The sequence below is a fragment of the Poecilia formosa genome, unplaced genomic scaffold (genome assembly GCF_000485575.1).
Source record: "Poecilia formosa unplaced genomic scaffold, Poecilia_formosa-5.1.2 Scaffold52, whole genome shotgun sequence".
In the NCBI taxonomy this organism is placed as follows: Eukaryota; Metazoa; Chordata; class Actinopteri; order Cyprinodontiformes; family Poeciliidae; genus Poecilia; species Poecilia formosa.
This window is the reverse complement of record NW_006799991.1, coordinates 2096966-2111110: the sequence shown is the minus strand read 5'-3', so window position 1 is coordinate 2111110 and position 14145 is coordinate 2096966. Positions and strand designations below refer to the sequence as shown.

Genomic DNA, 14145 nt, shown 5'->3' with positions numbered 1-14145 from the left:
CGTCAGCCAAAAATAAAATGATAAAAGAACCTTGAAGAATTTTCCTCTTACCGATGCAGGTCCTCATGTCCATGGAAGCCATAAATCCATCAAAACACAGACAACGATATTCCCCAGGAATATTGGTGCACTGGCCTCCATCACAGACCTCTGGAGTCTCTTCACACTCATCAATATCTATCAAACAGCAGGAACAGTTTTTTTTTTGTTTTTTTTAAATGGCAAAAGTAAACACACAAATTTCCTAGAGTACAGTAAAGCATATCCAGCGTTTTAATACCTGAACAAGTCCTGAGGTCAGGCATCAGAGCATAGCCCTCACTGCAGCTACACTCATAGCTGCCCTCAGAGTTGGTACAGTGAGTCTCACAACCTCCGTTCATGATGGTGCACTCGTCAATATCTGGAGAAGAGGTCGTCGTCGTTACACATTGGACGGACATGCACAGTCTCAGTGAAAACAGAAAACTTAAAGTCGAATGGATTTCAACTTCTATCAAAATGTTATTCAATATGAGAACAAATTTTCCACGTACCGACGCAGCCCTGTCTGTCAGGTGTGGCCTGGTACCCGGTGTTACAGGAGCACTGGTAGGTCCCGGGCATGTTGACACACTGTCCGTTTCTGCACAAGTTGTCACTCAGCTGGCATTCATTCATATCTAAACCAAGGTAAAAATAAAAGAAATTACATAACACATTCTGAAATACAAGAATGTATTGATTATTTTGCAATGAACTCATTTGACTTTTATGGATGGATATACATGTATATGCAGGTGCACTATAAAACATAAAAGATATCACTACAAATTCATTTAAACAATTAATTCAGCTCAAAAAGGGAAAGTAATCTATTCTGGAGATTTATTACACAAGTAATATATTGCAAGATCTATTTTAATAATTAAGGCTTGCAACTAATGAAGGCTAACGTTTTTTATTTCTCTAAACAGAAATATTTCTCTATATGATTTTTCATCATATATCATATATTTCTAATACTGAAATGTTGTATTATGACTGTAGTCATCACTACCTTCGCAGACAGATGCATCGTTGCTGAGCACATATCCTGCAGGACATTCACACTCAAAACTTCCCTCTGTGTTCATGCAGGTTCCTCCGTGGCACAGCAAGGGGTTTCTCTCACATTCATCAATGTCTGTCATTAATTAGAAAACCATAAGATAATTTAAAAAGTTACCAAATGAGTGTTAAGAATGAGCTCATGCAACATTTTTCTGTAGTTCAAGCTTACCCATGCAGTTTTTCATCATCATGAAGCCACTTTCGTAGCCTTCGAAGCATTCACACTCGAAGCTGCCGGGTGTGTTGACGCACGTGCCGTGGCCACAGAGGTCAGGGGAGATTCGGCACTCATCGATGTCTGAAACAAAGGTACACAGAAAAAAGGAAACATTTTGTTTTGTTTTGTGGAAAATTTTAACAGTTTATTTTTATCTTAAATTTAGAGCCTCTGTCACCCAGTTCGAACCTGTGCAGTTTCTCTCCTCGGCTGTGAGAGCAAAACCGCTGTTGCACCGACATTTGAAACTGCCGATTGTGTTCCTGCAGGTTCCATAAGTACACAGGCCCTGGAAGACCTTGCATTCGTTCACATCTGTAAAGAAACACGTTTAAAAAGTGATTAACAACCAACTCACAGTGAATTCAGTGCGGTTCTACCACAAACTGGCTCCCCACCTGCAGGCAACATTAAGTACCTTTATAGAAGGACCTGCCGGTGAGAATATCTCCTCTGTTTGCAAAGCCACGACCTCTGGGACAGATGGTATTGAACTCCGATGTTCCTTCTTTAGGACACTCCTCACAATCGACCCCCCAAGCAGCACCCACAGAGCAGCAGCACATGTCCACACGGTACCTTCCCGGAAGCGGCTCACCGCACTCATCCTCGTGCCATTTCTTATAGCACTGCTCACTGCGCATGTCTGGAGAAAGTGCACAAAACCAAATGAGGATTTCTGCATTTGGACTCGAAGAAGTGGCGGTTTTATCATCTAAGCTCCTCTTACCCACACATGTGCGACCGCTGCTGTCCAAGGTCAGGCCTGCAGCGCATTCGCAGCGGAACGATCCCTGGGTGTTCACACACCGCCCGTTGGTGCACACTCCGGGGAACACTTCACACTCGTTTATGTCTGCAGGGAGAGAAGAGTTTGACACATGCATAAAACATTCAAAATGAAAGAAAAATCATAAGACTGAGGTATAATTGCAACGTACAAAACACAGGTTCAGCATCATCAGTGGCAAATAAAGGGGCCACACAGAATCATCACACACACATTGATATGAAATACACTCACCTTCACAGACGAGGCCCTTCATGCGAGCAAATCCTCGAGAGCAAGCCGTGTCTAAGAAAACAAATAATGTTATATACAGTATATACAGTTTCTTTTGTTAATAATTACACCAATGTGGATTTATAACATTTTACAACGTTATGTAAAGTGCAAGTATGAATTTCGTGGCCCATACACAGATTTTTAACGTCTGAGTGATCTCATTAGGCCACTAAATGATAGTTTATTGATTGGAAAACTGTGAATGCCGCAGGGAACAGACGAGCACCAACGCCAGGATATCTGCTGTTTGTTATCAAACTCTTTGCTTTGTCAGAGATAAGTTAACGTGTTGGGTAACTTTTTTTTTTTTTTTTTTTTTTTGAGAATTGGAGAATTAAGACTGAACCACTAATGGAGAAACATGCTGAGAGAGACTTTTTTTGTGCTTTTACCCTCATTATTCTGAGAAAATGGGACGCGTTACCTCAGACTCACATCTGATTTACTTAAAAAAAACATTCAGACAAAATTAACTGGTTGGTTTGCGACAGCAGAGTTTTAAGCAATTAAAGATACAAACAAACGTGCTGTATGCCAATGGTGGATTCTTGGTAGAACTCCAGGTAATCTGTTATATTAGTCTTGGCAACATGTCAGTGGGGTGCATTGAATCCCACCATGGCTCTGGCTACAATCCAAATGCAGCAGCTGAAATAAAAAAAATCCAACTCTAACTACGAATATGTGCACTCCTACGACCAGGTGTTTTGCACAGAGAGATTGGTATGTGCCCAGCTTCCAATGGAATGTGACTCTCAGCTGGTAAAAAGAACTCACATCTCCAAATTGTGCATATGCTGGTTGCTTTTAAACCAAGTAATCATTGGTATGATATTTACTATGGAGATGCTGCTCTCTGCACATAATATCCAGTCAGCTGCATTCTCTCATGCTGCTGATGAAAGTATTAATGGTGTTTTCACCTTCCACTATGAAGCTCAGACTGATTCCTCAGGATCAGAATCATCTCTCATATGTAACAGGAACAAAAGACTCACTAAATGTTTGGCTTAATTTTGCTGTGATTTATTGAACAGTTTTGCTGGATTATATCTAGCAAGTTAAATGAACTCCAATGTGGCTTAATGCCCACAAGAAGAACATTTATTTAGAGACGCTAGAGGTCATGCAGAGTGGTGGGGACATTGTGCAATTCAAACAAAGTCAAGTGTGCAAAAGATTTTCAGCCACATCATCGCAATAACATATTTGCAACAAATTATGTAGCTTCACTGAATAGCCAGTGAATGTCAGCTTTACACCCAAACTAACAAACATTCATGAAGTCGTGTTTTAGGATAAGTGAACTAACCGATCTCGCAGGGTTCACAGGGGCTGCCCCAGGCGGCTCCCAGCGTGGAGCAACACTCAGACTTCAGCGTGGCTCCGTTGATGTTTACCTCACAGCGGTTGTCTTGTATCGTGAGCCAGCAAGTGCTCTTCATGCTGTCTGTGGGGCCGCAGCAGAACAGAGAAGACTTTATCTAAAGAACTTTGTGGTGTTTTTAGGTGAAACAAACAGTTCTGTTAACACTCAGGATTCCCCAGACAAAAAAACCTAAACAACAGGCTGCGAAATGTGGTGAGCACATTTCTTATCCAAACAAAACATTTGCCAAGCCAGTTTTTCCCTCTTAAACTCGTATTTGTGGGACACAAAATATAAACCAAACAGCTAAGCTGATCAAAGATGACCTCACCACATTAGCATTATCACATAAACTTGGGTGACATCATGTTAAAACTCTAAAAATATTTAACTTTCCATATTTTACTCTTAAATAATAAGCATTTCTGTCTGAGGCTAAAGGTTAAGCTAGGTAAATGTCATAAATCTGTGCATTTTTGTTATTTTCTAATCCCACCCTGCATTCCTTATAGCAAAGATTTTCCACCAAATCCAGACGACCACCCAAACACAAAAGCACGCTTTACTTCCCTAATCTCTTCCCACTGGGAAATATAGAGCAGGAAACAGAAAAGCTAGAGGAATCAGTAGACCTCTGAAAGAAAGCCAATGCAATGTGTGAACTTTGTGATTAATATAGTAGTAGATGCCAAAATGTTTGTTCTAGTTGTATTTCCTATCAGTGTATGGCTTTGAAAACTGAAAGAAATAATTGTCTTACTTTACAATATAATCTCTCATTTCAACTTATTATTTCTAATCTGTTTCAATGACTATGATCTCCTTTTGAACCAAAGCTAAATTTTAATATCCCAAATTTAGAAAAATTTGGGATATTTTCTAAATAACAGTGTGTGTGCACCTGCCCCAGTTTTCACTGAAATTACTAGTAATTTGTCTCCACACCTATTTTTGCAGAGGCATGTAGAAACACCCACACCATTTTAAGTGTTTGATGATGAACTTATATTTTCCTGTGAGTCATGTAAAGCAGAATCTGTATGTATAAAATGGCAAACTTCTAAATTTTGAGGAGAAAATATTAGAAAGCTATAGTCTGAGAAGGCTGATATGCTGTCATTCAGTTGGGTTTTATTTGTACAGATGAATCTGGTCTGCTTATTTCTTGAGGAGAAATCGAAACAGACTAAACTGGAAAATTAACAAATTACAAAAGAAAAGGTAAAAAAATCAACCACCAGAATCTCTTTTACTCCATGTTGCTGCCATAATTCACATTAAACGACTGTCTTACCAACGCAGATGGTATTCGTGGAGTCCAACTTGCTGCCATGGGCGCACTCGCAGTTAAAGGAACCGGCCACATTGCGGCATAGTCCGTTGATGCATGGGCTGGAATCACACTCATTGATATCTGGGACATGCAAAAACTCACATTAGGAATCAGGGAAAGGTAACTTTTAGTAAGTTAACACATCTGGCAGTAACTCCACCTGCAGATGATATCCACAGATAGAAACAAAGAACATAAAAACAACCAAACATGACTTTGGCGGAGTGAGAACTCACCCTCGCATGTCTCAGAGTCAGGTTTGAAGACGAACCCTTTGGGGCAGGAGCACGTGTAGGAGCCCGGGGTGTTTCTGCACAGTCCGTTGTCACAGAGCAGTCGGTTCACCAGACATTCGTTGATATCTGCCAGTAGGTCAGAGAGAAAACTCTTTTCAACATCGTGAGGCTTTATTTGCATTGTTTACTTATCATTATCGCTCAGGCTCATCACTAAAAACCTGTTAACACTCCTTGTAAAAAAAAGCAAATCCATATTTGTTGACATGGCATATTTTCACACACTTTTCATGATTCATAAAATAAATCTCAAGCATTTTCCATTGCTTATTTTAATTTTTAAACATGATGACAGAGTCTTACGTTTTTTTGGCTAAAAAAATGATTGGAGTAAACGTTACATTCTAGTTAAGCAGGAGGTGGATTTAAGGAAGTAGCTTTCCTACTAAATGTATTTGCTTGTGAATTGAGATAATTAATTTAAAAATCTAAAATGAAAGGAAGAGACAAATATGATTGGGGAAGGACTCATATCATCTGAGATGGATGGTAAGAGCTCTAAAAAAGGTCGAGAGTTCACCGTTTCCTTCATTAAGTTGCAGCAAAATGTTAATATTTTGAAGCAACTAAAGCTTTTTTGCAAGCTCTCTAGAAAGTGCTGAAACATGATCAATGCTTACTTATTGAACTTATTTCAGTAATTGTATAGAATATGATTTCTACAAGTTTCACAAGACAGTCAAAGTTTCACTATTAATGGTACAAAATACTGCTTCTCCAGTCTACAACACTGTACCAAAGTATAAATCTTTAATGTTTTGGATCTATTGAAAGTCTTTGGTGCACCTTAGACCATAAAAGTAAAAGGAAGGAGCCCCTGAAATGCTTTGGCAAGAGAGCAAAACTGCTGCATTTATAGTGTGCCAGTGCACACACAGGTAAACATATTTAGTTACATTATAACCACAGTCTTCAAAGAACTGTTTGCAGCTTTTATGTTGACACAATGAAAAACACGCATACATTTTCTAGTTAGGCATTTTTTTCTATTGGTTTCTCACATAGAATTCCAGTAAAATACAGAAAATGAGAGACAATTCAGGGGGTTTGAATAGTTTTTCCTGGCACTGCAGATGTCCAAACACACAAGTCATAGACACAGCTACTTGACTTTTACTAACATTTGTAGCACACTTATAATCACAGCAGCCCTGAAACATCTGTGAATCCTTTCTTTACAGGAAGAAATATTATAAACTCCCCATAAAGTTAAGCTCTGAAAACAAACACAGACTCACCGACGCAGTTCTTTCCACTCGTGTCAGACTCGTAGCCAATGTTGCAGATGCAGCGGTAACTTCCTCTGAGGTTCTCACACATGCCATTCTGGCAGATTTCTGGGTCCAAGGCGCACTCATTGATGTCTAAGAGACCATCAAATGTAACTCAGACGATGCTGGAGATAAAAATGAATGAAGTAACTATTTTTTTTAAATGAAAAAGGCTTACCTCTCCCATCAGTTGTGATACCAATACCACCACTGCATACGGCCTGGAACTCAGCTGAATGGGAAACATTGAACAGCAAACAGCGTAACTAAGCAGATTTTCTTTTTTTTTTTTTTTTTTTTTAGTCTCAACTTTGACACAAAGGTACTACCTGAGTTTCTGGATGGGCAGGGTTGGCAGGGCTCTCCAAAGCCATGCTCAGGGTTAGCACAGCAACACTCAGACTTGGTCACCGCTCCTGGAAACGGACGCGAGCACGTTCCCATTTTTATGGTGCCGTAGCAGGTGGTCCTCATGTGTGTGTCCACACACACTCTTCCATCAACATCAACAGCCAGACCCGGTGGGCACTCGCAGCGGAAGGAGCCCTCGCTGTTGATGCAGCGGCCGTTCATGCAGATGCCGGGTGTGAGGCACTCGTCGATGTCTGATGGAAAGAGAGGGCGCAACAGAAGGACACCATGAGGTAAATACAAAGTATTTAATGATTTATGCCTATAAATTAATTTCATAACCTGTCATGACAATTTTATCCCAACCTACTTTTAGATCAGAATTTTATTAGAATTTTCTTCCAGTATACCTAGCCAGCAGGCAGCTACTTGTAGTGTAGTTTAAACCTCAAAAGAAGAATACAGGCTGAGTGTGTGATCCTAAGTGCTTAAGTAGAAGACAACCAAACTTCTTCTCTTGTTTCATGAGGATCTTTTGACTCTTTTCAGAAGTGATAAAACCCTTTAAGTGAAAAGATGAAATATCTTCTACTTAGAAGGTTAGCAATTGTGAAGATGCATGTTTCTCTTACAAAATCTTTTACAAATCCAATGAACTGGTAGCAAGTTGGAAAGATTCCATAGCAGTGGAATTAGCAACTTGTGAGGAAGTAAAAAAAAAATGAAACAAAATTTCTGGTTTAAAAAAGAAATGATCATTGAGATTTCACCAAATTTACACATGCTAGGTCATACCGATGCAGTACCGGCCACTGGGTGCTAAAGTGAAGCCCGGCTTGCAGATGCACTTAAAGCTGCCGTCCTCGTTGATGCACATGCCATTGAGACACATGTTGGTAGTGGCGCACTCATCGTGATCTGGCAGAACCAATAAAAGTTTGATGATTGTCATGACAACGACCTCGTCCATATGAAGTTCAGCCATGTTTTTGCATTTGCTTTTTTTTCCTCACCAACGCAGTTCTTCCCATCCGGAGTAAGCTCAAAGCCAGCATTGCAGATACACTGGAAGCTGCCCTCTGTGTTGACGCAGCGGCCGTTACGACACATCACTCCATTCACGATACACTCATCAATGTCTATAAAGAGGTGAGACTATCTGTTAATTGTGTTCATGAAACATTTGACTCTGCTATGATTAATTTGTGCATGCTGAAGGCATTTTCAGATGTACCAATGCAGGCCTGTTTGGTAGGGGTCCCCTGGTATCCCTCGTGACATTTGCAGTGGTACGACCCAGGTGTGTTGACACAGTCGCCATTGATACATGGGTTACTCAAACACTCATCCACATCTATATGTATATAGGAAAAACAGAGCAAAAACAAATCACAAATAATCAACCGGGACATTAATTAAGTTCCTTAATCTTACAGGAGATGGCAGTGTAGAGCCTGAAACGAAGTTGTAACTTTGACTGCATCACATGTGGTTCTGTGGTCCAGTGCAAACTGCATGGGCATGTTTCTTACCAATGCACTCCCCGCGGACATCCTGCTTGTATCCCATGTTACACTCGCAGCGATAGCTCCCACGTGTTGGGATGCATCGTCCATTTAAGCACAGGTGGGTAAAATGTTGGCAAAAGTCAAGGCTTTCATTCACAGAAACGGTGCCTTAGAAAACAGCGGACACAAAAAAGAATAAACGTTCACAAAAGATCGTGTAGGTGCCATACTCTCTGTTTGGTTTCAGTAAACCTAATCACTCAGATCTATTGAAGGGACTCACCTATGTTCAGGTGATTCAGGCCTCCTCCATTCCCCCCAAAAGTCCCTCCGTTGTCTCCAAAGCCGTCCCCTCCTCCATTGGTATGTGGCCTTCCATTCCCGTTACCGTTTGGTATACTGGGCAGCTTGAATCCGTAGTTTCCGTTGTTGCTGGGGAAGTATCCATTGGGGAAGGTGTGAGGGAGTCCTTGTGGGACACCCACAATACACAGACGCCTGTACTCATCTTGTAGAAAAAGAGATGGAAAACAATAATAGAGTTTTGCTGTGATCGGTTTGCTTCACTCGATTCATGCATGAAACAAAATGGCTCATGGAAATCCTCAAAGTAGTCAATTACTCAAACCAGCTTGCTTTAGGGCAATCAGTAGGAGAAAAAATGTTAACAATGTGACTTTTAGTCAATAGGTCACATAAAAATCTACTTTAATCAACCAACCTCTTTGAAAGTCAGATTAGATTACCCCATTTCACCAGCTCCAATCAACTTTCAAACACATTTACACATCAATGGATATCGGTGAACATCATTTAGCCTTTCACTCGTCAACAACAATTTTAAATTGTTCAGACAAAAGGCAATGTTGTCTTTTCTATGTCTAATTGGCTGTATAAAGCTGAAGTATTATCTGTGTCTGTGAAACAGTTCTGAGTCAACCGGCATGAGATTTACTACCTGTGAGAAAAATAAATGGTCCAATCTGTTAACACATAAACCATATATTCTATATTATTTCTACAGGTTTATGCCATTGACAAGTAAAATAAGTTCAGGATATCTTTTATCTAAAATAATTGAAAACACATTTTAGTTCACGGGTGAAACAGACACTCCTGCAACTGATCAGCAGAGAGTAACGGACTCAGGCACAGCGATGCTTTCAAATTATTGTTTAAATGACGAAATGATGGGTGACTGAATACTTTCCATCTTTCTTTGTTTGGACTTTCATGACATCCTTTCAGATTGAGTCGATGCTCCAGATCGGAAAAACCTGCAACTGTCCTTTCTCATTTGGCTGACGTTAGCACTGTTGTGGTTTTAGAAGACAGTTGTAGCAACATCCAATCACAGAACGTTAATATGGAGACTCCAAGAGAGTCTGGACTGTCCATCCATAGGAATTACCTAGCCTTTGCTATGAATTGCCTTAGCATAATTCATGTTTTCTGTTCTGTGAAAGGTTCATGCTCACCGGACCCTCTGACAGGACACATCTCTGGGATCTGGCCCAAAGCCCAGCAGCGTCCTGTTTCACAGCAGCATTGCATTTTCGTGTACTGGCCATTCAGCTCCGCAGCACAGCGACCATTAGCAAGAGCAGAGAAACAGGTGCCCACGCGCTGATCTGGGAGCAGGAGGAAAAAAATTAAACAGCAAAATTACGAATCAGACAACAACATAATCTGACAAAGAAAATCTAAAGAAATCTCAAAGCTACACAAACAACCTTTTTTTTATTGGTGATTTTGAATGTGTATGAGGTAGCTTCAATTTGTGGTTTTATTTACATTATTGACTGTAACTGCTGAGCCATTTGTCTATTTACAGGTTTAAAAAAACCTAATAATAAGCTGCATAAACAGTGACTGTACATGTTTAAGGTGGAGAATCTGTGAATCCAAAAGTTGTGTTTAAGAAATTTAGATTTATTGTATGTAGTAAAAATATTGATACCCCTTTAAACTTTTCAGTTTGTCCCATAACACTAAAAATGCTGATGTATTTGATTTAGGGATCATGTATTAGAATGGACCAGTCAAACACAGACCTAAATCCAACCCTGATGCACAGTCACTTTTTCTGTAGAGAAAACTTTTAAACCACGTATCATTTTCCACAATCATGTGCTAATTCTTTGGCCTATCACATAAAATACAGTGAAGCTACTACGGAATGGTAAAGTAAGGTATTTTTATTTATATAGCACATTTTCAGCAACAAGGCAATTCATAGTGCTTTACAGGAGTTAGGAAGAAATACAACAACACAATAAACCAAAGGAAAGAGCAAAAGAAGAAAAAACAAAAAATATAACCCCATGTTAAAGAATAAGTAGTCAGTGGTTTATAAACTAGTAGGGACTTCTCTGGATTCTTGTTGATGTTGATCAAGCTAATGAGTAGTTTCTCTAGATACCACTCTAGAAAGTAGTTGCAACATGACAAAGTGTGAAAAGTTCAATATGTATGAATGATGTTGCAACATACTGTAATGTTGTGAACATTGAGTTACATACATTCAAACACCTAAACCAAGACGTACTGGAGCTATAAAAGTCCTTGGACTGGCTTGCCCTCTCGATGGTCCCCGAGGAGGAAGACTTTTTATACGCTCACAGCAGGAATGGTTGCTTGGGGCCTCGCCTAAATACCTACATCTAAAGGGCCTCCGAAAAAGGGGTCGCATTTGTAACGGCTTTCCAGGTCAAGGTCAGTGGGACAGGAGAGTGAACTTTCATATATGGAGAGGGTGCTCTGGTACAGCTGGGCAATAAACATAATAACCATATAAAATAAAAAGAGAGAGTAGCAGTGAACAAGTGAGTATTAACTTGGAAGCTGAAAGAAATGCTAAACTGGAGAAGAAAAAATAAAAAGAGGAGTGAATGGGGACAGGAGGGGAGGGTCTCAAGTCGATTAACCCACTAATGAGCCAGCAGTCTGGAATTAATCAGTTCCATGTGGAGCAATTCCTGCCAATTAGATTGAACATGAGGGGCTGTGCTGTGTCTGGGAGCTTATACAGAGCAGCGCACGTACGCATGTAGAGGCACAGTGACGTATAGGTATGCATTCCCCCATATGTATACACCAGCATGTACACAAACCACAGAATGATGGAGCTGTAGGCACGGCAGGGGAAAGAGGGAACAGAGTGAGTGAAGTTGTGGTGTGTGGGGTTTTCTCATGAAGATGATGATGACTTAAATTAGATCCAGACTACGGTTTACTCACTTCTGTTGCTCCATCACAGAAGCATATACTTTCGTTTGGTGGGGTGTTTATACAGACTGACTGACAGGCAGGTCTTCGTTTTTCGTGCATTTACCATGCGACAGGATATAGGCTCTGATTGCTGTCGGTGCCCGCTGCTAACTCTTCCCCAGCCCTTAAAGTGAAATAGCTCCCACTGGCCTAGTTCACCAGTGAGCAGAACATCCCTGAACACACAAAACACACAGTAACGTTTCCTAGCCAGGACAAACTTCCTGTTTCAAGAACAAGAGACAAAGAAAACCATCAATCAGTCTCATATATTCTCTTTATGTTAGGATTTTAAAAAAGGAAAACAAGGGACTTTTTTTTTTACATGTCAGCAAGTTACAGCCAAACAACTGTACTCTTTTGGGATTTTAACACAAAGTAGAGAACAACTGTGGGAGGAAAATCACACATGGTTTTCAAAGAAAAGTTTTAAAGGTTTTCACTGCAGTTACAGCTTCAAGTTTTTTGCACATTTAAGGTGACAAATGTAAGTCAAAAATGTTACATTTTGATCTCATCTATATATTGCACCTTTTTTGGGCATGAACTACAGTTTATGGATTTTTTTCTTGTTGAAGATGTTTGAAAACAACACATAATCTTGCTTCCGTCAAATCATGCAACACTTCTATCAAAAACATTTGTAGTTTGCAGGATTAAGTTCAATGGGTATGAAAATGTCTGCAGTGGTTTGTAGCTCTTGTTATGGCTTTGGGTTGCTGGTTTGGAACAATGAAAAGATTTAGTTTGTAATTGCATTTACAGATATGCGTTTGTCAATTTGAACAGAAAAATAACGGAAGATACCCGTGTCATTTGCTTATGCATTTAGTTTTTTTTGGGTTTTTTTTTATTGTCTTCTGTTGGTTGCTTTACAGTTATCCATAAAATAAAGAAGATGTAGGACAGAGAGAGAATGAGGAGGAAGTAGAGAACATAAAGGACAGACATAAAACTTTAACTCAGTGGGAGAGTGTGAGAATGTCTCAGTTTTGGAGACTAAGTGCAACACAAAGAACTTAAAGGAGATGGAAATGTGCTCATATCCACTAAAACAGCAACACTCTACTGTAAATCTTTTGAGATGTTCACCAAGGGAATATTTTATTGCTTTAAAAATAAGAAAGATTGGACCAGTAAGACGGAAACAAAGTGACAGGAATACATCCACTGAGGGAAAAGAAAAGAAACAAGAAAAAAAAAATGAAAGGCCTTAATCAGATACAGAAAAGATGCTGTAGGTTGTTTGACTTCAGTTCTCCTTTCATTTGGAAGTTCTGTAAATGTGCAACCATTTTTCTTCCTGCTTTTTAAAAAGATATCACAAATACTCCTCTACTGTTTATGTCAAAGCTGACTGATTTTTCTCTTCTCATAAAACATTCACGAGAAAAAAAAATATACAACTTCAGTAAACAAACACTTTGAGCTTTGTTTTGTGTTAAGGAAACTCTCCCATCAAACTGCCAAAAAAGCTAAAATCCAGCTGCCAGCTAAAAGCCTTGTTTCCTGTAATACGTTTTGAGCTTGTTGACGCAACCAGTTCAAGATCCAGCATTAAAACAGTTGATAACCAAACAGCAAACATGTTTTTTATTTGTTTGGCAGGAACAAGAACAGCTAGTTTTATTGATACATGCTTTTGGTGGAAAAAAATACTTTGAAAGAAAGCCACCCAGATAAATTTTCGCTGAGAAAATACAAGTGAAACTGGAGTTTTCAAACTAAAATACTGAATGCCCAGTTATATTTAAGGATAAGATATCAGATATCTCTGTTGACAAAATCTGCTAATCTCCAGATCACTAAGATGTCAAAATAACCTCTTACTTGACGGAAAAAGTCTCGTGAGATCTTCACAATATGTGGAGCAAATGACTTCCTCAACTGTGCGCCCATAAACATTTGTCTAAATGCCTGAATATATGCCAAAGGTTTCATTTTGCTTTCTTGGTGGCAACATGTCCAGAAGAAAAACCCAGCAATCTTAACACCTTTCAGTCCGTTCCAGGAAACTCCTGGACATTGTCCGGCCAGAAGGGAGCTATAGTTCCCTTCAGTGTTGTGGTCAAGACCACCAAACTCGAGACCAAGACAAGACCAAGACCAGAATGTATCGAGACCGAGACAAGACCAAGACTTTTAGGGTCCAAGACCAAGTCAAGACAAAGACCGAGGGAAGTCGAGACCGAGTCAAGACCAAGACCAGCGCCCCACGCTACATGATACGATAAAATGTGAAATATGATCAAAATTACTTCTCAAATTGATCTGAAAGAGCCACAACCCCATAAAAACACCTAAATATTAAATACTTAATACATTTTACCAGTATTAAAAGCAGAACAAGCTCTTTGTTCTGCTTTGCTTCC

General features: G+C 39.7%; 1 protein-coding gene across 2 annotated transcripts in view; it reads right to left on the bottom strand.

Annotated features, from left to right (window-relative positions):
- Window positions 1-14145, bottom strand: part of fbn2b (fibrillin 2b) — a 74323-nt gene that overhangs the window by 17518 nt on the left and 42660 nt on the right. For both annotated transcript variants that reach the window (XM_007552740.2, XM_016671839.1), the window contains 21 exons: window positions 9982-10134; window positions 8787-9011; window positions 8528-8671; window positions 8230-8349; window positions 8009-8134; window positions 7791-7913; window positions 6974-7249; window positions 6823-6876; window positions 6612-6737; window positions 5314-5439; window positions 5039-5158; window positions 3688-3825; window positions 2334-2384; window positions 2040-2165; window positions 1728-1955; window positions 1499-1624; window positions 1262-1390; window positions 1040-1165; window positions 537-662; window positions 281-403; window positions 52-177 (listed from right to left, as the gene is read on the bottom strand). In XM_007552740.2, coding sequence (XP_007552802.1) covers window positions 52-177; window positions 281-403; window positions 537-662; window positions 1040-1165; window positions 1262-1390; window positions 1499-1624; window positions 1728-1955; window positions 2040-2165; window positions 2334-2384; window positions 3688-3825; window positions 5039-5158; window positions 5314-5439; window positions 6612-6737; window positions 6823-6876; window positions 6974-7249; window positions 7791-7913; window positions 8009-8134; window positions 8230-8349; window positions 8528-8671; window positions 8787-9011; window positions 9982-10134 — 2892 coding nt within the window. The remainder of the gene's footprint in view (window positions 1-51; window positions 178-280; window positions 404-536; window positions 663-1039; window positions 1166-1261; window positions 1391-1498; window positions 1625-1727; window positions 1956-2039; window positions 2166-2333; window positions 2385-3687; window positions 3826-5038; window positions 5159-5313; window positions 5440-6611; window positions 6738-6822; window positions 6877-6973; window positions 7250-7790; window positions 7914-8008; window positions 8135-8229; window positions 8350-8527; window positions 8672-8786; window positions 9012-9981; window positions 10135-14145) is intronic.